The 24,945-nt window shown below is 51.2% G+C and overlaps 4 protein-coding genes across 10 annotated transcripts in view; 2 read left to right on the top strand and 2 right to left on the bottom strand.

The window, feature by feature from the left end:
• On the bottom strand, window positions 2,357-3,195 carry BOLA2B (bolA family member 2B). The gene is given in 4 exon segments (XM_005697661.3): window positions 2,357-2,499; window positions 2,801-2,898; window positions 2,988-3,118; window positions 3,121-3,195. Coding segments are annotated over 4 exon segments (390 nt in total). The 5' UTR covers window positions 3,182-3,195; the 3' UTR covers window positions 2,357-2,399.
• SLX1A (SLX1 homolog A, structure-specific endonuclease subunit) lies at window positions 3,205-6,554 on the top strand. The gene is made up of 6 exons (XM_018040166.1): window positions 3,205-3,659; window positions 4,175-4,226; window positions 4,370-4,708; window positions 5,956-6,083; window positions 6,258-6,345; window positions 6,427-6,554. The coding sequence occupies exons 1-6, from the start codon at window positions 3,493-3,495 to the stop codon at window positions 6,454-6,456; spliced, it is 804 nt and encodes a 267-aa protein (XP_017895655.1). The 5' UTR covers window positions 3,205-3,492; the 3' UTR covers window positions 6,457-6,554.
• On the top strand, window positions 6,990-11,223 carry LOC102183750 (sulfotransferase 1A1). Of its 6 annotated transcripts, none has more exons than XM_018040159.1 (9): window positions 6,991-7,443; window positions 7,676-7,886; window positions 8,764-8,944; window positions 9,052-9,177; window positions 9,266-9,363; window positions 9,868-9,994; window positions 10,096-10,190; window positions 10,681-10,861; window positions 10,985-11,223. In XM_018040159.1, the coding sequence occupies exons 3-9, from the start codon at window positions 8,797-8,799 to the stop codon at window positions 11,095-11,097; spliced, it is 888 nt and encodes a 295-aa protein (XP_017895648.1). In that variant the 5' UTR covers window positions 6,991-7,443; window positions 7,676-7,886; window positions 8,764-8,796; the 3' UTR covers window positions 11,098-11,223. The 6 variants fall into 6 exon arrangements, with proteins under 6 accessions (XP_017895652.1, XP_017895651.1, XP_017895648.1 ...); XM_018040158.1 differs by having other exon boundaries at window positions 8,724-8,944; XM_005697657.3 differs by having other exon boundaries at window positions 6,994-7,443; window positions 8,760-8,944.
• SGF29 (SAGA complex associated factor 29) overlaps window positions 11,375-24,945 on the bottom strand; it is a 32,383-nt gene continuing 18,812 nt past the window's right edge. For both annotated transcript variants that reach the window (XM_018040164.1, XM_018040165.1), the window contains 6 exons: window positions 14,188-14,252; window positions 13,083-13,212; window positions 12,863-13,009; window positions 12,602-12,637; window positions 12,345-12,507; window positions 11,375-11,577 (listed from right to left, as the gene is read on the bottom strand). In XM_018040164.1, the coding sequence (XP_017895653.1) occupies window positions 11,461-11,577; window positions 12,345-12,507; window positions 12,602-12,637; window positions 12,863-13,009; window positions 13,083-13,212; window positions 14,188-14,252 (658 nt within the window). In that variant the 3' untranslated portion in view covers window positions 11,375-11,460. The remainder of the gene's footprint in view (window positions 11,578-12,344; window positions 12,508-12,601; window positions 12,638-12,862; window positions 13,010-13,082; window positions 13,213-14,187; window positions 14,253-24,945) is intronic.

The following is a 24,945-nucleotide window of genomic DNA, read 5'->3' as shown; positions in this document are numbered from 1 at the left end:
CGTTTCCCAGCTGGTAGGTCTGAGCTGCTCAGGGCTCCAGCCTGGATGGAGCCTCAGTCATTCTCATGTTTACTCCCCAGTCTGCCTTTGCTAGTCAACCACAACATCAGCTGTCCTGACCCTGCTGCTTGTGGGGGAAATGAAGCAACCAGCGCTTACATGACAGCTGTCAAGCTGGAGGCCCAAGGGATCAAAATAAGGGGTTCTTTGTAGGGAGGAAGCTTAGAACCAAAATAGTGGGCCCGACCTTAGTTTACAAGTGAGGAAACTGAGGGGCAGAGCAGGAGAGGGCAGATCCTGAGTCACGACACAGTCTTCCCATCCAGTTCAGAGCCTTTCCTGCCCCGTGCAGCTGCCGCTTAAGCCGTGTCGGTGGCTTCTGCCTGGGCCTGGCCTCTATAAGAGGGACCTGTACTGGCAAGGAGTGGGGAGGGGGTTGGGGGAAGGGGAGTTGGAAGTAGGTTTTTGATGGCCAACTTCGCAGGTGATTCCCTGAGCTGGGACACAGGGCTATTGAGGATGGGTGTCCTGGCCACAGCAGGGCTTCGTTCATCCGTGCAGGAACCAGCAAGGAGGAAATGTCCCATGTGAACCCCTACTCCCCTTGGGCTTGTCATACAAATGCCCCTGTCTGCCCACTTGAGCCTCAATCTCTATGTAAGCCATGTGACCCTGGGCAAGTCCCTTTTCTCCAGGCCTCCGTTGCTCATCTATAGAAAGGGGAGGGATTCTGCCACAGCTCTGTGAACATGGAGGGGTGGGGGTGGATCCAGTCAGGGGTGTGGAATAGAGAGAAGCAGACCATCTGGAGCCTGAGCCTAGCCCCCCCAACCCCCACCCTACACACACACACACACACACACACACACACACACACACACACACACACACACACACACACACACACACACACACACACACACACACACACACACACACACTGCGATGTTGGGCCCTCCCAGTGACACACACACACACACACACACACACACACACACACACACACACACACACACACACACACACACACACACACTGCGATGTTGGGCCCTCCCAGTGACACACACACACACACACACACACACACACACACACACACACACACACACACACACACACACACACACACACACACACACACACACACACACACACACACACACACACACACACACACACACACACACACACACACACACACACACACACACACACACACACACACACACACACACACACACACACACACACACACACTGCGATGTTGGGCCCTCCCAGTGAAGCAGACTTGTCAGTAGTTGCTAGTTCTTATGGTCCAGGGAAACTGAAAAAAAAAAAAGCTCAGGAAAGGAGCCCTGGAACTCAGAAAGGTTAGCCCCTACTCACCATAACTCCTAGCTCCCTCTGAGGAGCTAGAGAAACAAGAGAGAGGTGGTGGTGGGGGTGTGTGTGTGTGTCTGTGTGTGTGTGTCTGTGTGTGTGTGTGTCTGTGTGTGTGTGTGTCTGTGTGTGTGTGTGTCTGTGTGTGTGTGTGTCTGTGTGTGACAGTAATTTAGGGGCCAAGAAACTGGCCTTGAAAACAGAGGAACAGGGTGGGTGGGATGGTTGAAACCCACAATTTCTCTCCCCCAAAGAGCCCTGGCCCCAATTAGGACACTTGCTATTCCTCTTGGGTCTTGAGACCTTGTCTGTGTAAGGCCTAGGCAACCCTGTCACCCGTGTTGACACCAGGGCATCACCTGCCCCAATTGTGTGGCTCTGGTGACCTTATTTTCCTGCTGTAACCCTACCCCTATGCCCAGCCCACCTCTCCATTCCAGAAAAACCTCACCCCGGGGACAGCTGTGGCCACATCAAGCCCAGGACCAAAGGGTCACTGGACCGTCTCCAGGGGCCAGAAAACACCAGAATTCCAGGTGCTGGGAAGCCCCTGCTGGAGGACCAGGTTCCTGAGGCTGTGGAGGACTTGTAGGGGGTGTGTGGAATCCTCTATCATGCTTTGACATTGGGGTGATATACTGGGAAGAAGAAGAGGTTTGCAAGTTGCCCAGGGTCCTGAAACCTTGAGCACTTCCTCATCTGTGTATTTTGAAAGAGGACTGAACAGAACGCCCAGAAATGGTCAAAGAATCAGGGGTTGGGTGAGTATTGGAAGTACCCAAGGAGTCCAGGAAGGCCCACCCCGGAAGGGACTTTAAAGACAGACGTTTCACTTTATAAGTGGGGACACAGAGGCCTATGTGTGGAGAGAAACTTGCCCAAAGTAAAACAATGGAGAGTGGAGGGCAGGGAGAAGCCAGGCCCTAGCCCCAGCCTCTGCACACCTCCCATACACACAACACGCTGACACAGGAGCTGGCCCTGATCCATAATTTAATGCGTGTGCAGGTCCGGGTCCCTTATTTCTGCTGCTCACGGGCCCACTGCTCTGGGGTCAGGGTTTTCTGCTCAAAAGCGTGAATGTGCAGGAGCTCTTCTGCTAGGCAAGTGTTCACAAGCCTGGGAGAGAGATGGGGTTAGAAATGGGGCAGGCTGGCGCCTGGGTCGCAGTCCCGGAAGCTAGGGTCTGCCGGGAGACTGGAGGGGTCCCCCAGGTTGTAGTCCCCGGGACCTGGGAACAAGAGAGGTAGAGGGCTTAAGTCTCAGTATTTGATGCTGGGGCCACGAAGGCGGGATCTCTGGGGTGGTGGTCTGTGGTGGGGCCGCATGAATGGGAGCGAGAGTTAAGGTTTCAGGAAGCGGCCCGGGATGTGGTCCCAGAGCTGGGGCCGCGCTGAAGAAGGTGTTCCCGTAATCTCACCGGTGTCTCTGAAGCAGCGGTTTCCCCTCGAACTTGGCCGACACCACGAGGACTCGGAAGCTGGACGCGCAACGGTTGGGAGTCGTGTCCTCCACTTCCTACGGGGCAGAATGGCGTGGATGGTGCCAAGTCCGCCCCCCAGAAGCCCTGTTCCCCTCGTTGGACAAGCCCAGGCCGCTCAACTCACCACGTGCTCCGCTTCCAGGTCCCGCTGCAGCTTCTCCCGGAGGTACTCGGCACTGAGTTCCATTGTGGCAGCCCAGCGAGGGCGGCAGCCCACCGGGGATGGAACCCCAGCTCTGACCCCAGCCACACTGCTTCCGCCCTTACTGGCACCACTTCCGCTGAGGCATCTACTTCCGCCCTTACTAAGACGTCCATAAACTCAGCACTTCCGCCCTATCCCAAGCCCAGTTTTCCAACTGCCTTCGGTTTCCGCTCCTGTCAGAGTCTGCATGAGGCTCCAGCGGACTCTAATCGGTACCCGCCGCCTGAACAGTAACCCGGGTTCTGTGCGCTGGTTTGGACACCCTAGCTCCAACTAGGAGAGGGTGCACGAGTTTGCATTGTTGTGACTTCTAGGGTACCTCGGGATAGCTCCCAGGCGCTTTCTCTGAGACAAGCATCTTGCGGCCCTGGCAGCCCAGCCCTCCTCGGGTCACAAGCCACAACAATCGACCCCCAAATTGGCGATGGGCCCCGGATGCTTCTTCGGCGTCTACCTGCTCTACTGTATGAACCCTCGGCACCGGGGCCGCGTCTACGTGGGGTTCACCGTCAACCCTGCTCGTCGGGTGCAGCAGCACAACGGGGGCCGCAAAAAAGGCGGAGCCTGGCGGACCAGTGGGCGCGGGCCGTGGTAAGAAAAGGCGGGTCACTGTGAGGAGGAGGAGGACTTCAAGGAGAAGGCGGGGGCCGGCGAGGGAGAGGCCGGCTGAGAGGGGTGGAGCCAAGCCTGTGGCGGTGGGCGGGGCCCGCGAGGGGGCAGGGCCGGGGCGGGAGTAACGGGGGCGGGCCTATCGCCGCAGAGGAGGAGCCCTGTTTGGGCCTGGGTCTCAGAAGACGGGGTTGGGTGGGAAGGGGACTGATCTAGGTTTGGTCAGTGACAGGGAGTTTGGTGAACAAGACTGGGTTGGAATAGAGAAAGCCTGGAAGGGAGAGGAACTGAGGAGGGCTGTTAAGCACCTGTGACTAGAGGTGGGGCCTGAGGTTAGCAGGTGCGAGGGGCTGGCTATATCACCACGAAGGGGGCAGGGCCTCGTGGGCTAGGGGTGAAGCCCATGTGACTCCACTCTCCGGTAGGCCAGGGGATTCGGTTTGACACGGAGTGGGGCGGGGGGCTCACGGGTCGCGTGCCCTCCTTCTCTTCCCTAGGGAGATGGTGCTCATCGTACACGGCTTCCCCTCTGCAGTGGCCGCCCTTAGGGTAAAAAGGAGTTGGGGGCAGCGGGAGGACCAGGGCTGGGGCTCAGGGCCCTCCCCGGGGTGCCCCCTTCCCCAGGCGACCCCCTCCCCGCCGTGGACCCCTTCCTCAGCTGATCCTGAAGCTCTGTACCCCCTCGCCTGCAGTTCGAGTGGGCCTGGCAACACCCACAGGCCTCGCGCCGCTTGACGCACGTGGGTCGGCGCCTGCGCGGAGAAGCCACCTTCGCCTTCCACCTGCGCGTCCTGGCGCACATGCTGCGCGCGCCGCCCTGGGCGCGCCTTCCGCTCACCCTGCGCTGGCTGCGCGCTGACTTCCGCCAGGACCTCTGCCCACCGCCGCCACCTCACATGCCACTGGCCTTCGGGCCTCCGCCGCCGCGGGCCCCAGCCCCGAGGAGTCAAGCAGGTCCTTCCGACAACACGGGATGCAAGCCGCAGCAAGACGTCAACGCGCGCTGCACCCTGTGCGCACGCGCGCTCCAGGTAAGATGGGTCAGGGCAGTTTACGGTTCAGAGGACTTAGGATCAAATGACAGGGCCGTCCACTGACACCTTTTGGGCACTCTACCCCCATCTCTATCCTTTTATTTTTTTCGCTTTTGTCTGCCCTCGGTCTTCTTTTCTGTCCATGGGCTTTCTCTAGTTGCTCAGAGCGGGGGCTAATCTCTGCTTGCCGCCCGGGCTTCTCATTGCCATGGCTTCTCTTGTGGAGCACAAGTTCGGGCTCCCCAGGCGTGTGGGATTTTCCAGACGAGCGATCGAACCTGTGTCCCCTGCCCTAGCAGGCGGGTTCTTAACTACTGGACCACCTGGGAAGTCTGCTCCCGTTTCTACAATGGGAATAGTGCTTGAGGCTATTCCTCAAGGCCAGGGCCTCCTCAGGGCCTTTGCCCTTCCCCTTGAACTGGAAGATTCTTCCCTAGACCCTCCGTCTTAAGAAAATGCCACCTCTCCTCCGGTCAACTCTTCCTTGGCTCTCCATCTAAAATTGCCTCTCTTTCTTGTACATCTCCCTGGCTTCCTTTAACGCCTGTTATTGTCTGACATATTGTATGTTTTATTTACCTTATTATCAGTCTTTCCCACCCCCACCCCCATATTAAACTCCACAGGGGCATTTAGTTCCTTTTCACTACGTAGAACAGGGTCTGGTGCAGAGCAAGTGGCCAATAAATATTTAATAAATTAACTGAGATGATGTGTCTGGCTTCTACTGAGCTCTCAGTAAGTGTAAGTTGAATTCTTGCCATTCAAGGATTAAGTGACCTGTCTGAGATCTTTCAACCTGTAAGGAACTCTAGGTCTGGCTGCCCTAGCCATGCTGTTACATAATCACTGCTAGCACTCAGAGAAAACTGGCCAGCTTAGTCCCTGTGGACCAGTATTTTAGCCTCTCAGTGCCTCAGTTTCCTTATCTATGTGCTGTGTTTAGTTGCTCAGCGTGTCCGACTCTTTGCGCCCCTGTGGACTGTAGCCCGCCAGGCTCCTCCGTCCATGGGGATTCTCCAGGCGAGACTACTGGAGTGGGCTGCCATGCCCTCCTCCAGGGGATCTTCCCAACCCAGGGATCAAACCCACATGGCAGGTGGATTCTTTTGCATATATGCAAATAATAGTAGCACATGCTTCATAAGGTTTTTTATGTCAAGCCCTTGGAACAGTGTGTGGTCCGTTGTTAGCTACATGATTACTCCCCATTCTCTCTCTTACCTGCCTGCCACCTCCTGCAGGATGAAGACAGCCCCCTATGTTGCCCGCACCCTGGCTGTTCCCTAAGGGCCCATGTGATCTGCCTGGCAGAGGAGTTCCTGCAGGAGGAACCAGGGCAGCTTCTGCCTCTAGAGGGCGCATGCCCTGGGTGAGTCCCACATCCCTGCTTCAGGCTGGTTTAACTCGAGGGAGGTAGGAAGGGGGTGCCCATTGCCCAAGTCCAGGCCTGGGGTAGCCAAGGCCTTCTCTTGGCACCCAGGTTCTGGCCTGGAGGAGGCTTGTGATCCTGACTCTGTTTCCTATCAACCATACCCCCTGGTAGCTGTAAGAACTCACTGCTTTGGGGAGACCTGATCTGGCTGTGCCGGATGGGCACTGAGGAGGACGAGGAGGACTCAGAATTAGAAGAGGTAAGAGGTGGCTTGGACCCCAGCCTTTCTATCCCACCCTGTCTCCTGGGCTGCCTTTCACCAACCCTCTTGTCTCCACAGGAGCACTGGACTGACATGCTCAAGACCTGATTCCCAGCATCCTCAACCTCTACCCACTCCTTTCTGTTGCCACCCTCTGTGGCTCTGGCCAGTTTTTACTTGAATACAATAAAAAGTCTGAGTTTAGGGTACCTGCTGGTGTTTGCCAGGGGTGGGGAGCATGGGTAGGAGGCAGAGACCCTGATGGTAACTGGGGCCTGAAGAGGATAAGGGAACGGGGAGGGGCTGCTGGCCGCAGCATGGACCAGCCTCTGAAGTCATACTGTCCTTTGAGGGCTTAGGAGACTCACTCAGAGCCCACTCAGCTTCAGTGCCCAGCTTGACTCTGGTGGTGCTGGTGGTTTAGTCGTTAAGTTGTATTTGACTCTTGCAACCCCATGGACTGTAGACCGCCAGGCTCCTCTGTCCATCACTTTTCCCGGGCAAGAATACTGGAGTGGATTGCCATTTCCTTCTCCAGGGGATCTTCCCAACCCAGGGATTGAACCTGGTTCTCCTGCATTGCAGGTGGGTTCTTTACTGTCTGAGCCAGCAGGGAAGACTCTGGACTTTAATCAAAAGAGTAAGAACAAAGGCCGAGGAGGAGAGGAGGGTGCTCTTCCCCAACGGGGTCCTGTGACTCTCGAAGCCCCAACTCCTTGTCTCTGTCTGCAGAGCCTCGTTCAAACCCAGAGAAAGAAAAGCACCTTCTGGGGGCTGTTGTTTTACCAACCATAAATGAGGCTCCACGCTGTCCTTGGAGCTCCCTATGGGAGTCGTGGAGCAGGGGCACACTCCCAGCGTTATTTGACGCAAGTGTTCTGGCTCTTTCCTATCCTACGCTGCCTCAAAAAGAGCTTGCTTGCGTGGCTCCACCCCAAACCCCGTCACCCTGCCCACGTACATCCCTCTGGACTCTGGACTCGCCCTGTGGTCAGAGCCGGAAGTTCCTGGAATGTTCAGGCTGCTGGGGGCCTGCGGGCTCCCTTCCACCTGAATCCTTGGCATCTTCAAACTTGGCCTGGAGCCGGCAGAACAGTGAGTGCCCCCACGTTTCCCCTCCTCTCCCCTACCCTTTCTAGACCAGGCACATTAGAAAAAGCTGTCTCTTGGCCCTCTCGACAGAGGTGGAGTCTAGAGGGCAGGTCGGGAGCCAGGATTCCAGCTCAAAACACCAAAAAAAAAAAAAAACCTGAAAAACTATCGCACCCTTTCATCTAGTTTCAGCTCTCTGTTTTCTACACACTAAACCCACATCTTGGGTTTTCAGGCCAGGCTAAGCTGGGTTCCAGCTGAGGAGGGAACTTCACCCTCTCCTTCCTGGAGGACAGCCAAGTCCCAGTGCTGGCGCCAGGCCCCTCCCACTTGAGAACTACAAAGCTTGCAGCTCTGAGAGCAGTCCTGCACTCACCACACCGCGCCTGTTCTAAACCCCACGCAGACACAGGCAGGGTCACAAGGCCAAGATCCAGAAAGATCAGGTGAGAGCGAGGTTGCGGGGCAGCAGGGCTGGATCCCGCTCACCTCTCGCTGCTGCTGGCTCTGGCTCCAATCCGGTCACTTGATCTCTCTGCTCCCACTTCTCACATCCCGCCCTTTCCCCAGCTGCTGCTGCTTTCTGCTGCTGCTGCTAAGTCGCTTCAGCTGTGTCTGACTCTGTGCGACCCCATAGATGGCAGCCCACCAGGCTCCCCCGTCCCTGGGATTTCCAGGCAAGAACACTGGAGTGGGTGCCCTTTCCCCTAGGAGTGCTCAACTCAGTCTCCAGCCTGGCTTGAATCCCTCTTTTCCTCGCCCTTCTTTTTCTCTGCTGAGTCATCAGTTTTGCTCATTCACATGCAAAACTCTGACCCCCTAAACAGTTGCTCAATTTGCTGTGTTTTTCTCCAACTGGGAGGGGCTGGTTGGGCAAGCTAGATCTCAGGCCCAGCTGGCCTTTGGGAGTTTTGGGCCCAGGGGAGCTCAAGGGGGAAACAGAGGGAGGAGCCCATCAGAATTAGGCATATAGCAGAAGGGAGAAGACAAAGCAAGCTGGGGGCTGGCCGGAAGTTCAGACAGGCAGGCCCTAGAGGTTTTCTCAAGTGCACATTGAAATCCCCTGGAAAGCTTCCAAAAAACTGCTATCAGGGTCCCATCTCCAGAGAGTGATTTAATTGATTTAAAAGCTCTGTAGGCAAATGAAAATGTAGCCTGAGTTGTGACCCACTGCAGGAACACAGGATCTGGCTTTGAATCCCCACCCCACCACACTGTGAGCTAGCTCTGTGAGCTCGGGCAAGTGGCTCAGGCTCCCTTAGCCTTGGGTTCTTTACTTCAAGAATTCAACAGCTGGCACCATTGACATATTGTTCAAGGAAGGAGGCCACCTCCCGGCGCCCCTGAGGAGACAGCATGGAACTGATCCAGGATACCTCCCGCCCTCCAGCAAAGTATGTGAAGGGCATCCCTCTCATCAAGTACTTTGCAGAGGCCCTGGGGCCACTGCAGAGCTTTGAAGCCTGGCCTGATGACTTGCTCATCAGCACCTACCCCAAGTCTGGTAAGTGATGGGGATACCCAGGCCTCCGTTGGGCTGCAGTCCCCACCTTGGGCTGGGAGGGGCATGGCTTCAGCCCTGCTCATCCCCCGTCTGTTCCCACCCACCAGGCACCACCTGGGTGAGCGAGATCATGGACCTGATCTACCAGGAGGGTGACCTGGAGAAGTGTCAGAGAGCCCCTGTCTTCATGCGGGTGCCCTTCCTTGAGTTCAAGGCCCCTGGGGTTCCCACAGGTGTGTGGCGGGGTGTCGGGGGCAAGCAGAGAGGAGGGAGGTTTGACTGGGGCTCCAGCTCATGGATCTTGCCCTACCTACGGCTTAGGTGTTGAGGTTCTGAAAGATACACCGGCCCCACGGCTCCTCAAGACACACTTGCCCCTGGCCCTGCTTCCGAAGACCCTGCTGGATCAGAAAGTCAAGGTGAATGGCAGAGGGAGCCAGAGAAGGAGGCTGCTAGGGCCATCCCAGCTTTGGCCCTGCCTTCTGGGAAGGTCTCACTTCCTCCAGCCTGGTCTCATCTTAAGAAGGACTGGGGGAGGGGCATCTGCCTGATGCTCTAGTGGGGTCAAGTATCTGGTGAAAACGAGACTCCTCTGTGCAGAGTCTGGGTGCTCACAGGCCTGTGGAGGAGGGGCTGGCATGCCTTGTTCCAAATCCAACGTCACAGAGTGGCGTTGAGGGGATTAGATTAGTATAAAATAACAGTTTCAGGAACTAGCCCAGAGTTCAGCATCAGAGCAGGGTTCAGGTCCCAGTGGGATCTTGCCTGCACCCCAGGACTGCAGGCGAGTCAGCCTTTACCTGCTTCCCCTTTTGCCAAACTGAGAGAAGCTCCCTGGCAAGGAGGCCATAAGGGTGGGGCACCTAGTGCCTGGCATGCCACGTGGTGACGATGCTGGGGCTGGGGGTTGCCTGCCCCTCCAGATGATCTACATCGCCCGCAACGCCAAGGATGTGGCCGTCTCCTATTACCACTTCTATCGCATGGCCAAGGTGCACCCTGACCCTGGCCCCTGGGACAGCTTCCTGGAGAAGTTCATGGCCGGGGAAGGTGAGGCTGACTCTGGAGGAGGGAGGGGGCGGGCTGGAGCCAAGGGGCACCAGCTGCAATTCATGCCAACCTCTGTGTCCGGCCATCTGCCCTCTCCCCAGTGTGCTATGGGTCCTGGTACCAGCACGTGCGGGAGTGGTGGGAGCTGAGTCACACCCACCCTGTTCTCTACCTCTTCTATGAAGACATAAAGGAGGTGAGACCACCAGCTTCCAGTTCCCTCCGTGCCACACACCTCACAGGGCCCTGCTGAGGCCCACTCAGCACCCTCCCCTATGGCAGCCCACAGACCAGCCCTCCTGGATCCCCTGCCCAGGACTGAAGAGGAGGAGTGTCCCCTCTGCGGCAGCGCCCTGTGCAGCCCTTTATCTCCTAATGCCCGGGTCAGCAACACGTGCAGACATTCATCTGCTCTGTACTGCCAGTGCTTCTTCTGGGACCACCGTTATGAAAGGGGACTGTCCCTCCTCTCAGCCAAAAGGAGCCAGACCTCCGTGATAAAGGATCACAGGGTAGAAGGCAGTCACACCTGCCCCTGGGAAAGAGGACCAGAGTCAAGGAACATGGCCTGAGGTCTCTAGGCAGAAGTGGCCAGATACCCCCCCAGGGTTAGAAAGGCGCCTGCCTCCCTTTTCTGCTCAGCAAGTAAGCCAAACCTCCACTGAAGAGCCTCTCCACTGCTCCAGGACCCCAAAAGGGAGATTCAGAAGATCCTGGAGTTTGTGGGGCGCTCCCTGCCGGAGGAGACTGTGGATCGCATCGTCCAGCAGACGTCTTTCAAAGAGATGAAGAAGAACCCCATGACCAACTACAGCACCATACCCACTGAAATCATGGACCACAGCATCTCTGCCTTCATGAGGAAAGGTGAGAGCCGCCCCAGGGGCGGGCGTGGGCATTTGGGGAGGGGGGAGCCTCAAATGGAGCTGCCCTTTGGCCATTTGGGGCCACCTCTGTGCCCAGGACCTCCTTCCTGCCATCTCTCCCCAGGCGTCACTGGCGATTGGAAATCCACCTTCACTGTGGCCCAGAATGAGCTCTTTGAAGCCCACTATGCTGAGAAGATGGCGGGCTGCAAGCTCCGCTTCCGCTGGGAGCTGTGAGTGGTCCTCTGGAGGCGTGTGAAACAAGCCCAGCCATGGCTTCAGAAAAAAAATCAGATGCATCTGGAGGCGTGTGAAACAAGCCCAGTCATGGCTTCAGAAATAAAATCTGATGTGTGTCAAACAGAGAGCCTCTGTTGGGAGCAAAGAACAAACCTGAGCTAGAAGGGTAGATGCCCAGTGGGACCCAATGAGGCCATCTCCCCTGGTGGCCTCTAGCTCGCCCTAGTGGGGAGGGAGAGAAGGGTCTGGAAAAGCAAAACCCAGGAGACATGGACAAGGAGGAAGAATATTTATTTGATCACAAAATCTTGTGTGTCCCCCTTTGAGGGTGTCAGCTGATTGTGAGTCTACTAGGCCACTTCACTTTTTCTTGGGCTCCTTACAAGCCACCACGTACCGCTGGGCTACATTGAGGGGAGGGGAGTAACCGTCTGCATAGGAGGTGTCTTCAAAAAGGACGGAATAGTCATCCTGGGGCTGCAGCAGAGGCAGACAGGAGGGACTGGTCAGAGAGCTCCAGGCGAGCCCCCTGCCCGACAGCACCACCACTAAGCTTAGTGACAGGAACCTCTGGCTCGTGGCCCCCCAGATGCGCCTGTACTCATAGTCACTCATAAGTGGAGATGTGTGAACACAGTCCCTGTTACTACAGAACTCCTTCCCCAGTAACAAAAGGCCAAGGGTAAGGGATGAAGAGCAAGGAGACCACCACCTACATGGGTGGGCCGTAACTGGAGGGTGTGGTACCAGGGAGCCTGGGTTAAAGGGATCAAGGACAACCTAGAGGGCAACAGCAAGGATCCCGGAGGAAGAGGCAAGAATAGCCTTCAAACTCTTTCATCAGGTGATCAGCAGCAGCAATGTGGTCAAGAGCATGACAGGAAGCGGTTCAGCTGAGGAAAAGGCAGTGGGGCTGGAGTTAAGGGCTCCAAGACAGGCCCTGGGCATGGAGCGTCCCATCTCAATGCAAAGAGGAGGTTAGACTAGTGTACGCATCACGTCCATTCAGCTCAGGGCTCGCTAAGGCTCTGAAGCTCGGAAAGAGGAGGGTGGGCCAGTGCTGCCCCAGAAGGCAGGGCTGGAGGGCAGATTACGCAGAAGACAGAGCAACTTGCAGGGCCCTCTGAGCTCAGAGGCTGTGAGATGAGGACAAGAGGGGAAGGAGGTAGGAAGGTGACTCCAGGAGCCATCTGGCCACCTGGCCCTGATGTTAGGGACGGCCTCTCCTGTGGGGGCTGCCTTACCCGTTGTGGGGGTGTGTGGATCAGGGCACGGTAGAAGCAGGTGGTCTGGGGATACAGGGCCAGCACAAGCTGCTCCTTCTGGAATAAAGCTTCGGGGTCCGTCTCCGGGTTGGCCTTCCACTGAGGCAGTGGGATGATCCGCCGGCGGCTCAGGGTATGTCTCCTGGGGGTGGAGCTGAGGTCAGGTGGGGGCCCCGTCCCCGCAGGTTGGCCGCCCCCAGGCTTCCATGGCCCCCCCTCCCCACCAGCACACTCACTCTTTGCCTTCTTCATCAATGTCGTCTACCTCGTACCTGCGGGTGGACAAAAGAAAGGGCTGGATGCAAAAAGGGTCAGGGTCACAGTCCAAGTCGGGGAGTCGTGAGGAAGGGAGAGGAGGGCAGGGAGGGGAAGCAGTCCCCTGGTCCCCACAGGCACCCAGGGGTGTAACTTTTCTCCCAGCCTGCAGATGGGTGAGTGTGTAGCCCATGCGGCTATGGTGACGGGAGAGCAGCCCACGGGGCTGGGGGACCACTCACTTGTTGGTGGCGTGGCTGTAACTGACCACCTCGGCCAGGATCCACTGCTCATCCCCGTCCACGGCCTTCACCCGGGCAGCCACCTTGTCTCCAGGTTTGGCCACGTAGTCCCCAGAAGCCGGAATGGCCCCGCAGAGGGGCGGGGGCCTGAGGGCGGAATTAAAATGTTGTGGTAGCCCCCGCCTTGCCAGCCCCTACCATACCCAGGGCTCGCCCTCACTTGTCACCAGGCTTCCCGATCCACAGGGGCAGGGTCATGGCTGACTGCTGCAGCAGGGTCATGAGCACCCCCCTGCGCATGGTCTTCCGAGGAGGCTCAGAGTCATTGTACAGGCCCGCGATCTTGGCCGCTGTGGGAGAGAGGAAGCCCTCAAGACATCAGAGATAGGGTGCCCACCCCAGCCCTCCCACACTGGCCCGTCAGAGCTCAGCCTGCAGCACCCTGGCCTGAGTGAGCACCAAGGGCCCACGTGCCATCCTGCCCCTTCCTCTAGATGCCCGCAGCGAGACCAACCAGACTGACAGATGGAGAGGTGGATACCCTAAGCGGAAGGAACAGGAAAGGGCAGAAGCTGGGGTTGTGGGGGAGTGGTCATGTTCTAGTTCTTGATCTGGGTGCCAGGAACATTTTGTTCAGTTAGTGAAAAGTTTCAGCAAGTTGTGTGTTCACATCCGTGTTCTTTCCTATTAACATATGTTGTAGTTCAACAACAAAAAATTTTTAAAAACAAACTCATATGTGGACAGACCCCTATCTCCTCGGGCATGGTTCAACACACCCAGCCACCTCATACAAACCCAGCTGGTGGCGTGACAGCATTTTTGATGGATGAGGAGGTGTGGACTGTGGGTTCACTGGGGCAAGAGACTTGGGAAGGCCCTGGGAACCTGAGGGATCTGGAAGCCAGCGCCTCATAACTCCATGCGGAAGGCTGGTTTCAAGACACCCAGGGTGCAGCTCTCAAAACACAGCCAGGTTCTCTTCAGAGCAAGAAATGGGAGCGGGGAGAATTCCCTGGCAGTCCAGTGGTTAGAACTCTGCGCTTTCATGGCTGAGGGTGTGGATTTAAAAAAGAAAGAAACGGGAGTGGCAGTAGTGAAGGGAGTGGGGAGTGAGTGCCCCAGACAGTAGACAGAGCAGGGGAATCAGCATGGTCCGCAGGGAGCACTGGGGACCATCCCCATTCCCTTCCCAGCCCCAGGTTGCTCCCGCTCCGTCAGAAGCCCCTGGACGATCCCACTGGACTGAAGTCACAGGCGCCCCCACAGGGAGACCGACTGTCGCTCTCAGGAACCATCACTCCACAGGGCAGTCTCTAACTCACCAATCCGCCTCTCTTCCAACAGAGACTTGATTTCTGCAATCTTATCTAGGGCTTTCCGAAGGATGCTGAGGTGGGGGGAGAAGGGAGAGAAGAGGTCTGCGTGAAGCACAAAGCACGGACTTCCGTTTCTCGTTAGAGCAGGCTGGCCAGCTCGGACCAAGCCTGCTGCTGGAAACCATCAACTCTAAGTGTGTACTTTTTATTCTTAAAAGCACAAAAGAGTGGATGAGATGGGAGGAAGTAGTAGGATAAACAACCTAAGAGGGTTGGTAAGCGAAGTGGAGGGCTCCCTTTGCCTGAGGGCACCACACAAACGCTGCGGAAGGGCTGCTGGGGCGCCGGCAGCCTCTAACAGTTGAGATTTCGGAGGACAGAAGTTAGGGTTCGCAGTCTGCCCTAGTCACACATGTAAGAGGAGACACTCTGCAGGGCTATGGGGAGTCGTCTCGGCCCACAGCAGGGCCGGGGGTGGAGGGAACTTGTCCCCACCCCCTGGAAACCCCTGGAGTTCAATTATGGGGGCTCCAGAGTGGCCGGGACCCAAGACACCTTAGCAGAAGTGCACACCAGTCCTTGCTGGAAAAAGGCTTCTTCATCCCAGAGTATGGGGGACCTCCCCCAAAGAGTAGTTCAACAGCAGCGAGCAGCGCTGAATCCACTTCAGGTCATTTATTCTGCGGCCCACTGCTCTAGCAAACCTTTAGTAAAAACCCACGTGTTAAGGAAGGCCTTGGTTCCGCATGAGACCCACGAGAACACAGCATAGTAGGGTCACAGAAGGTGTCCCAGAGGGTGTGACTCTTGAGGACCTGTCAGGCAAAGGCCAGAAGGCTGGGCAAGGGGCAGCCTCGGCAGAGGGAACTGGGCAAACAGAAGCAGCGAGGGATGAACATCTTGCTGCAGGCTCAGAGCATCGAAGCTCAGTGTGGCTGGCGTCAGACACAGGGACCACTCGGCCAGACCCACCATGGGGTTGTGAGTGAGCACTGGGACACAGGGCAACCAGGCAGAGAAGTAAGCTCCAGGAGGCCAAAGGGAACTTTGAAAGTCTGATCACTGCTTCTGGGCCTGTTGGGAGGACATCCTTTTACATAGTTACATCCCAAATTATATTCTGTGAGGTACTGATGGCGTGGTTCTCAGCCTTAGCTGGACAGCAGAATGCTCTGGGGAGCTTTTTAAAAAGAATCCTAATTGTTTTAAGAATCCTTAGCAGATGCCAAAGCTAGTGGGGGGTGGGGGGGTCTGATGTGAAATGGGCTATGTACATAGTCTCAAAGTATCTAAGATACCTGTCAATTACACAATGAAAATAGCCCTAACTTGAGGAGAAATATGGAAGAGCCCACCTTTACCAGTGAGAGTTTTGCCTTCTAATATGAAGACAGAGGACACCACTTCCAGAAGCGTAAAACCTGAATCTAATTGTGAGGAAACAGCAGACAAATCCAACTGAGGGAGATTCTACACTGGCTTATCATTTTCAGAATGTAAAAGTCACGAGAAACAGAGATAGCCTGGGAACCGTTCCACATTGAGAGAGACTAAAGAGACAGGAAAACTAATCTGCGCTAGGAAAATATTCTGTTCTTTTGCTATCAAGGTCATTTAAATAAGACCTGTAGCTCAGTTAATAGTTTTATATCAGCGTAATATCATAATTTTGAGAAATGTGCTATGATTGTTTAAGAATGTCCTTTTGTAAAGCACATGCTGACTAATGTGTTTAGAGGTCAAGAGGCATCAGGCATGGTGTCTGCAACATAAAAGGTTCAGAAAAAATTTTTTTGACTATACAGAGAACAATAAAAGTGAATGTGGTAAATATATATTTACATAAGTCTGATCATATACAGATTTACATAAGTCTGATCATTACATAAGTCTGATCAAGTACTCTTGCCTGGAAAATCCCATGGATGGAGGAGCCTGGTAGGCTGCAGTCCATGGGGTCGCAAAGAGTCGGACACGACTGAGGGACTTCACTTTCACTTTTCACTTTCATGCATTGGAGAAGGAAATGGCAACCCACTCCAGTGTTCTTGCCTGGAGAATCCCAGGGACAGCAGAGCCTGGTGGGCTGCCATCTATGGGGTCGCACAGAGTCGGACATGACTGAAGCGACTTAGCAGCAGCAGCAGATCATATAAAAAGTTAATACCAGTGCAAGAATTCCACCCTAGTTAAATCAGAACCTCTGGGCGCAGCCAGACTTGAGAACTAGTGTGTAAATGTACTCCACTGGCAGGTAAGTTTGTGAAATACTGAGTTAAAGAAATTGTTGCAGAACTTGGCATAGCCTTTACCACTTTAATTTGCATTGTGAATCTCCAAGGAAAGGAATGTAACATTACTGCAGTCCATGGGGGTCTGCAAAGTGTCATACAACTTAGCTACTGAACCACAACAAAGTTACTGAAATTCCACTGGGGAGGTCTGAGGAAACAATGTTTTAAGATCCTTTACTATTTCAAGAGCAGTTTTCTGGAACTGAAATTTCTGCCTCTCCAACCAGAAAGATCAATCAGAATGACCACCCAGCAAAGCATGGGTCTGTACCTTCTAGCAGGCAGCCTGCCAGCCTGCCAGCCTGTCAGCACCCCTCAGGGAAGATCCACCCCAAGAGGCTTGCTTCCCCGGGATAGTGGAGGAAAGGCCTCTTGCTGGCTGATCCTTTGAAGGGTCCTCAGCCAAGAACCCTGAGCCCTAACTTCCCTCCCCAACCATTAGTAAGGGCCTAACCAGTGTGGGCTCTTTAAAGTAATCCAGTACTGCTGCATACCAGTTCACAGTAATTATTTGATTAGAGTGAACTTTTAAAAAGAAAATGAGTTAAAATTCCTTGTGGGCTTTCTTCTCTCTTGCTGAGATAGTTGGAATTGTGCTTGCAGAGGCAGACAGAAAGCAGCTAATAAGCCAAGGGGTGCTGCACAGATGGAACTGCCCGGGAGCTGCCCACCCTCTGGCCACATACACCTAGCAGCGGCGCTGGCTGCGGGGTCTCCCTCAGCCCCAGGCGCAGTGGGAGGATAAACTCCATAGACTCTAGACTTTCAGGCACATGGCTTCTCTGCCCCCCTGTAACTGGTCTGTGTCTGCGTATGACCCTGTCAGGCCTGAGAAGGGACAATACCTTCCCTCCAGCTTCCCAGCGGACACATCCTATGATGGGTAGAGACTGTCAGGAAGCAGTTGACAGGAGGCTTCCTGTGTGCTGTTTTGGATCTGTCGTGAATCCTCTGTTCCTTATTAATTCCTGAATATTCAGGAATTAAGAGGAGTGGCAAACCGCTCCCAGGGCTAAGGAATGCATGCATTTCCTTCGTTAGTTTTTCCATACAGTGAGAAGTATATATATATATTTCGTTAGTTTTTCCATACAGTGAGAAGTAACTATTTACGACCCTCTTCCTTTTTACGAACCATTCGGTAAAAGTCATTATTTACAACCCTCTCTCTTTGATATGGATTGCCTTATGTTTCCTTGATAATTTGTAAGTCTGGACTTTTGATCTTTATCTTTGCTGAACAAAGCTACCTTGTAAGACAGTATATATACCCACACTATGTTGAATAAAACACGCTTGTTCCATCAGAGAGAGCTTGGGTCCCGGTGTCTTTCTTTCTGTTTCTCTCCCTTTCTTTCTCTCTCTCAGGCTAATTCTCTGGAGCGCAGAAGCCCGCTGAGCTCACTTTCTTGCCCAGGCTTGCAAGACCCTCGTGAGAGGGCACCCTGTGCCTACGTGAAGCAGTGCAAGCCCCGTGTCAAGGGCTTTATTGGTTTTCTGCATAAACCAAGGAACATCAGCCTCTTTCTCTCTCTCTTTTACTTTCTTATCATCGACTCCAGACCACCAGGTTCCAGTCCATTAAAGGACCTCAACAAGTGGCGCCCAGAACAGGGACCTGGTACACGTGGCAGATTCGGACGGAGTGACCTATTGAGGTGGGTAAGTACTAAGACGTGGGACAAACGGCTGGAAAGCCCCATCACTTTTCTACTTTACTTCATCACTTATTAAAAGTTCAGGGACTTTCAGTTTCGTGCCAGCAAATAGAGGCTTGCCTTCAGACAGTGGTTGAATGTAGCCCTTGGTTCCCTGATGAAGGTAGTTTTGATTTAGAAATTTCGCACCAGGTCAAAGAGAATGTTGAACAAGCCGCCAGACAGGGAAAAAATATTCTGATAGATTTCTGGCCCCTATGGGCTCTCATTAAAGCTGTGATTCTGCCATTTCAAGGTAAATTCTAGCCCTCCTGATATTCAGCAACAGGCAGAACACTTATTACATGAATATGAATTAGATGATGAAACCTTACAAAAGGCCCAATTAGAACATAAAATATTTCAGAGTTTTCCTATAAGCCCTGCCCTGGTTGCTCCAAGCACTCCTCCCCTGCCAGCGGGCACAAATCCCAAAGTCTCTCCCTTGCTAGAACCTAATGATTCTGGCAATAACTCCCCTAAGACACCTTTTGACATTAAAACCGACAAGACCTTTCTAAATAACAATAGTAAGTTTTTACCACATACTATTAATTGTAAAATTTGCTACCTACTCACTCTCCTTCATGACAGAGGCTTTCTGAATTGCTGGCTTTACAAGTCTCTGAAGCCGATGGTTTCTCCACCTTTCCAGTTTTTAGAAATCCTGACGCTCAATATGAGGGTATTAACTTTTATCACATGCAACAAATTAAAAGCTCTCCTTAAACCAGGAGAATATCTTCAGTGGATAATGTGGTTTCATGATAAAGCCAGAGACCAGGCTAACAGAAAGGCTTGAGCTGGTACTCCCCAAAATCAAATTACTTTTGAGATGCTAACTGGTACAGGACAATTTGACGCTGCTGCTGCTGCGAAGTTGCTGCAGTCGTGTCCGATTCTGTGCGACCCCATAGACGGCAGCCCATCAGGCTCCCCGTCCCTGGGATTTTCCAGGCCAAGAATACTGGAGTGGGTTGCCATTTCCTTCTCCAATGTATGAAAATGAAAAGTGAAAGTGAAGTCGCTCAGTCGTGCCCAACTCTTAGCGACCCCTTGGACTGCAGCCCACCAGGCTCCTCCGTCCATGGGATTTGAGATGCTATCTGGTACAGGACAATTTGACACTACAGAAGCTCAAATACAGTGCCCTCCTTTGTTACATGAACAATTAAAAACAGTGGCCCTTGAAGCTTGGGATCAAGTTACTCCTCAAGGGAGCCTACAGGTAGCTACACTAAAATACTGCAAGGACCTAATGAAACGTATGCTGATAGTTTAGCTAGCTTCGAAACTGCTATTTCCCGTACTGTAATTGGAGAAGAAGCCAAAGGCAACTAGAGAAATTACTTGCTTATGACAATGCAAATCAGGAATGTCAAAAGGATTATGTGAAGGCTTGTTGCAATCTAGGATCAGAAACTCAAAAGATGCAAACGCTAGCTGAAACAATGGTTGCTGCCTTAAGAAAGGGAAATGAAGGATGCTTTACATGCGGAGATAAGAACCATTTAAAAAGGGACTGCCCTAAGAAAGCTACTAAAAAACCTCCAAAAATCTCCCCCCACAAACCTTCGGTCTTTTACTTGGCTGATCTAGTTTGACTTCTAAAGGAATTACTGTTCACCCTGGGGTCATTGATTCAGATTATAAAGGAGAAATTCAAATTATGATGTTATCTCAGATTTTATAGCAATTCAAAAAGGGGGATAAAATTGCTCAATTACTTCTTTTACATTTCTATTAACTCCTCTAATGATGTACGGACAGGTGGATTCGGCAGTACAGATCAAAAACAGTCCTTTTGGACATCATTAGTATCTGAATTTGCCCAACCGACTATAAATATCAAAATTAATGGTAAAAGATTTTCTGGTCTCCTCGACACTGGATCTGATATTACTAGTATTTCCAAACATTTATGGCCCAAATCCTGGCCTGTACAAAAAATTTCTTGCCTAACTGCAGGGATTTCTCAAATCAACTTATCAGAGTACTCAAATTTACTCAAATGTGAGGGACCAGAAAGCCAACCTGCAACATTAAGTCCTTATGTGATAGATGCACCCCTTAATCTAATAGGAAGGGACTTACTTATGCAATGGCAAACTCAGATATACATTCCACATTTTTCCTAGGGGCCACTGCTCATTTAAGAAACAATACAATTATTAAAATAACTTGGAAGAATGACAAGCCTATTTGGACAGAGCAGTGGCCCCTCAAGAATGAGAAATTACAGGTGGCTAAGGAACCACCCTTATGGCAGAAAGTGAAGAGGAACTAAAAAGCCTCTTGATGAAAGTGAAAGTGGAGAGTGAAAAAGTTGGCTTAAAGCTCAACATTCAGAAAACGAAGATCATGGCATCCAGTCCCATCACTTCATGGCAAATAGATGGGGAAACAGTGGAAACAGTGTCAGACTTTATTTTTGGGGGCTCCCAAATCACTGCAGATGGTGACTGCAGCCATGAAACTAAAAGACACTTACTCCTTGGAAGAAAAGTTATGACCAACCTAGATAGCACAACTAAGGTCCGTCTAGTCAAGGCTATGGTTTTTCCTGTGGTCATGTATGGATGTGAAAGTTGGACTGTGAAGAAGGCTGAGTGCCGAAGAATTGATGCTTTTAAACTGTGGTGTTGGAGAAGACTCTTGAGAGTCCCTTGGACTGCAAGGAGATTCAACCAGTCCATTCTGAAGGAGATCAGCCCTGGGATTTCTTTGGAAGGAATGATGCTGAAGCTGAAACTCTAGTACTTTGGCCACCTCATGCGAAGAGTTGACTCATTGGAAAAAACTCTGGTGATAGGAGGGATTGGGGGCAGGAGGAGAAGGGGACAACAGAGGATGAGATGGCTGGATGGCATCACGGACTCAACAGACATGAGTCTGAGTGAATTCCGGGAGTTGGTGATGGACAGGGAGGCCTGGCGTGCTGCGATTCATGGGGTCACAGAGTCGGACACGACTGAGCGACTGAACTGAAGGAACTTATAGATACACAACTAGAATTAACGCATATTGAGGAATCTTGTTCTCCTTGGAACTCTATTTTTGTTATAAAAAAGAAATCTAACAAATGGCGTCTCCTAATAGACCTTAGAAAACTTAATGTATCTATGAAACCTATGGGTGCACCAGGAATCCCATCACCTACCGCTGTTCCTCAAAACTGGCACATTATTATTACTGATTTACAAGATTGCTTTTTTAATATACCTTTACATCCTTTAGATCGAGAGAGATTCGCTTTCTCTCTCCCTTATCCTAATCATATCGGACCTCATAAACGGTACCAATGGACTGTACTGCCACAGGGGATGATGAATTCTCCCACCATGTGTCAGTCCTATGTAGCTAAAGCCCTTGAGCCTGTGAGAAAACAATTTCCTAACTTTCTTGTTATTCACTATATGGATGATATATTGTTTTCGGCTCCATCTATCTCAGAAACTCAACACATTTGATATAGCTCAACTATGCTTAAAAAACTCTGGATTAATCATTGCCCCTGAAAAAATTCAAACCTCTACACCTTACCATTGCTTGGGGTTTGTTGTTAATAGACAATGTATTACTCCTCAACTAACTCAGATCCGTACTGATAAATTATCAACCTTAAATGATTTTCAAAGGCTCTTAGGTGATATAAATTGGATTAGACCTTCTTTGCTGCTGCTGCTGCTGCTAAGTCGCTTCAGTCACGTCCGACTCTGTGCAACCCCATAGACGGCAGCCCACCAGGCTCCCTCATCCCTGGGATTCTCCAGGCAAGAACACTGGAGTGGGTTGCCATTTCCTTCTCCAATGCATGAAGGTGAAAAGTGAAAGTGAAGTTGCTCAGTTGTGTCCGACTCTTCGCGACCCCATGGACTGCAGCCCACCAGGCTCCTCCATCCATGGGATTGTCCAGGCAAGAGGACTGGAGTGGGGTGCCATGCCTTCTCCAAGACCTTCTTTAGGCACTGCTAATTATCAACTCAGTTTAATACTTTAAAAGGAGATCCTGATTTAAATAGCCCTCATTCACTTTCTCAAGAGGCACGAGAGGAACTCTATTTAATGCAAAATAAATTACAAAAACAATTTCTTACTCGAGTCAAACTAGATTTACCTCTAAAATTATTTATACTCCCCTCTCTTCATTCTCCCACAGGACTTCTTACCCAGTAGAAGAACACCCAGTAGAATGGATCTATACCCATTTTAGGGTTAAAGTCACTTACACCCTACCTTGATTTAATTGCTCTAATCATTATCAACAGAAGAAATAGGACTAAAACTCTAATTGGCTCTGATCCTCATAAAATTGTAGTACTTATCAATAAATCTCAATTTGAGAACGCATTACAGACTTCTACTGATTTCCAAATAGCTTTTCTGGAATATTTTGGAGAAATTTCATTTCATTATCCTTCTGGTAAGCTGTGGAATTTCTTCAAAAATACTGAATTTATTATTTCCCACATTATCAGCTCACAGCCTATACCACAAGCTGAGGTTTTTTTTTAATACAGATGGGACTAAAAATGCCAAAGCTTCATTCTGGTCTCTTAAGGAACATAAAGTCTTTTATACTAAATTTCATTCTGCTCAACAAAAATGAATTATATGCTCTTATTCAAGTTATTTGCCTACATCCTTACCCCCTTAATATAGTCTGACTCTATATTCAGTTTTTGTATTACAAAATACAGAAACCTCCACCATAAACTCCAATCAGCCTATTATTCAACAACTCTTTTTCGAACTACAATCTGTTGTTAGAAACTGCAATTCTCCCATTTATATTACACATATTCAAGCACATTCTTGCCTTCCCAGTCCCATGACTCATGATACTCCAGAGGAGAAGCATGCTCTGTTGCATAACAATGCTGGCTCCCTACACCAGCTATGGAAAATCCCATACTGCCAGGCTAAAGAAATTATTAGTAATTGCTCTACTTGTAGATCCCTACATCTTCAACCCATTGCACAAGGTATTAATTCTCGCGGTTTGCAACCTAATGAACTATGGCAAATGGATGTAACTCATTGCCCTGAACTTTTTCCATTTTCTTTCTTGCATGTCTGTATCGACACTAATTCTTCTTTTATTTGGGCCACACAAATAAAAGCCTCACCTCTTTGTGGTGAGGCTACACAACACGTTACAACTCACTTATTAGCTTGTTTTGCTGTGATGGGAACTCCTAGTTCTATAAAAACAGACAATGGCCCTGCTTATATTTCTAGACACTTTAAACAATTTTTACAATCTTTTTCTATTAAATATATTATAGGTATTCTGTATAATCCACAAGCACAAGGCATAGTCAAACGAGCACATCACACACTAAAGTTGCAAATAAAAAAATTTTAAAAGGGGGAATACACAGGAACACTACTGTCTTCCTTATCTAAAGCAGACTTTACTAGATTCCAATGTAAGATATTTTCTAAACCTATAACTATTGTTAATACAGCTTTATTTGTTTTAAATTTTTTAAACTTACCACAGGGAGATATCTTAACAAGAGCAGAAAAGCATTTCGAGGAATTGAAGGATACTTCTCTTCCTCTGCCCATTTGGTACGAAGACGGGTTAACAAAACAGTGGAAATCTGGGAAACTAACCTTACAGGGAAAGGGGTATGCTTGTATTTCCCCAGATGGATCCAATGAACTCACATGGCTTCCTCTTTGGAAGATTCGACCCAAGGGGGCCTCTGGCCTTCAAAATAGAGATGAGACAACAAAAGCCCCAGGAGGAAGAAATTCCAATACCGGCCATGGCGGCTCTAAAGCTCCCCGGGAAGCACCGCCCTTGGTGGCATCAACATTATGATCTCCCCACTTGGGGACAAATAAAACCCTTACTAATTGAGGTGAAAATTTGGTCTCTCAACAGGGAATACCTCGGAGTCCTGAATACATTCTCCTGGCAATGCTCAGTCTGCTTGCCCGTGCCTCCCCCGTTCAAGCTCTAACTAATCATACTTACTGGGCTTACATACCCAGCCCCCCTCTACTACAGGTGGTCGAATGGACGGAGAGAGGACCAATCATTTCAACCAATGACTCTATACATATGCCTGCTCCCTGGAACATTAAAGGGCCCTCACACCCTTCGAAGAATGAAAACTAATATTTCTCTAGGTTGTGAAGTCCTTTCTTTGTGCCTGGGCCCAGCAGAATTATGCATAAACGTTAGCTGACAAACTTGGGCTTTTGCCCTGCCTCCCAAAAAAGATTTTTGGACATTGTTTGGATTATTTACTGCCTTTTCTTTGTCTGTGAACCATGTTTATACTACTGAGACTTTAGGGAAAGAGTTAGGGAAAGAACAAAGAACATTATGCAAAGGGTTTACTTATAAGAACTTTACATATACTCCTGTTTGTTGGGACAAATGTCAAACCAAATCAGGAAAATTAATGTTTGTGGCTAATCATATGACTGTCGATTGGGGACCCCATGGTACGTGGTTATCTAACTGCTCAGATGTTAACAGCACTGTGTGTGACTACACTGCTCAAGCGGCATGGAAGGTTAATGACACTGCGATGGAGCATTACCATGACAAAGGACTTCTTGGGCGGCTTGACAGTGGATTGGCCCCACCTAGTCCTAGGATCGTCCTCGATAAACAGAGTGGGCCTGAACAATGGGACATTTGGAAACTTGCTGCGAGCACCAAAGAACTTGGGACTTGGGACCGGACATTTCACAGGGACCAGTCGTAGTCAAAGTAACTATTTATTTCACTATAATCAATCATATTTTAT

This window comes from Capra hircus, chromosome 25 (genome assembly GCF_001704415.2).
Source record: "Capra hircus breed San Clemente chromosome 25, ASM170441v1, whole genome shotgun sequence".
In the NCBI taxonomy this organism is placed as follows: Eukaryota; Metazoa; Chordata; class Mammalia; order Artiodactyla; family Bovidae; genus Capra; species Capra hircus.
The sequence above is the reverse complement of the archived record's forward strand: the minus strand, read 5'-3'. Positions and strand labels throughout refer to the sequence as shown.

Bases quoted from the DNA above. Each gene is read 5' to 3' on its own strand.
- SLX1A (XM_018040166.1), top strand. From the start codon at position 3,493: ATGGGCCCCGGATGCTTCTTCGGCGTCTACCTGCTCTACTGTATGAAC. The intron at 4,227-4,369 runs GTAAAAAGGAGT...CCTCGCCTGCAG, and splicing joins CTGCAGTGGCCGCCCTTAGG to TTCGAGTGGGCCTGGCAACA. The intron at 6,084-6,257 runs GTGAGTCCCACA...ACCCCCTGGTAG, and splicing joins CTAGAGGGCGCATGCCCTGG to CTGTAAGAACTCACTGCTTT.
- LOC102183750 (XM_018040163.1), top strand. From the start codon at position 8,797: ATGGAACTGATCCAGGATACCTCCCGCCCTCCAGCAAAGTATGTGAAG. The intron at 8,945-9,051 runs GTAAGTGATGGG...CCCACCCACCAG, and splicing joins CAGCACCTACCCCAAGTCTG to GCACCACCTGGGTGAGCGAG. The intron at 9,178-9,265 runs GTGTGTGGCGGG...CCTACGGCTTAG, and splicing joins GGCCCCTGGGGTTCCCACAG to GTGTTGAGGTTCTGAAAGAT.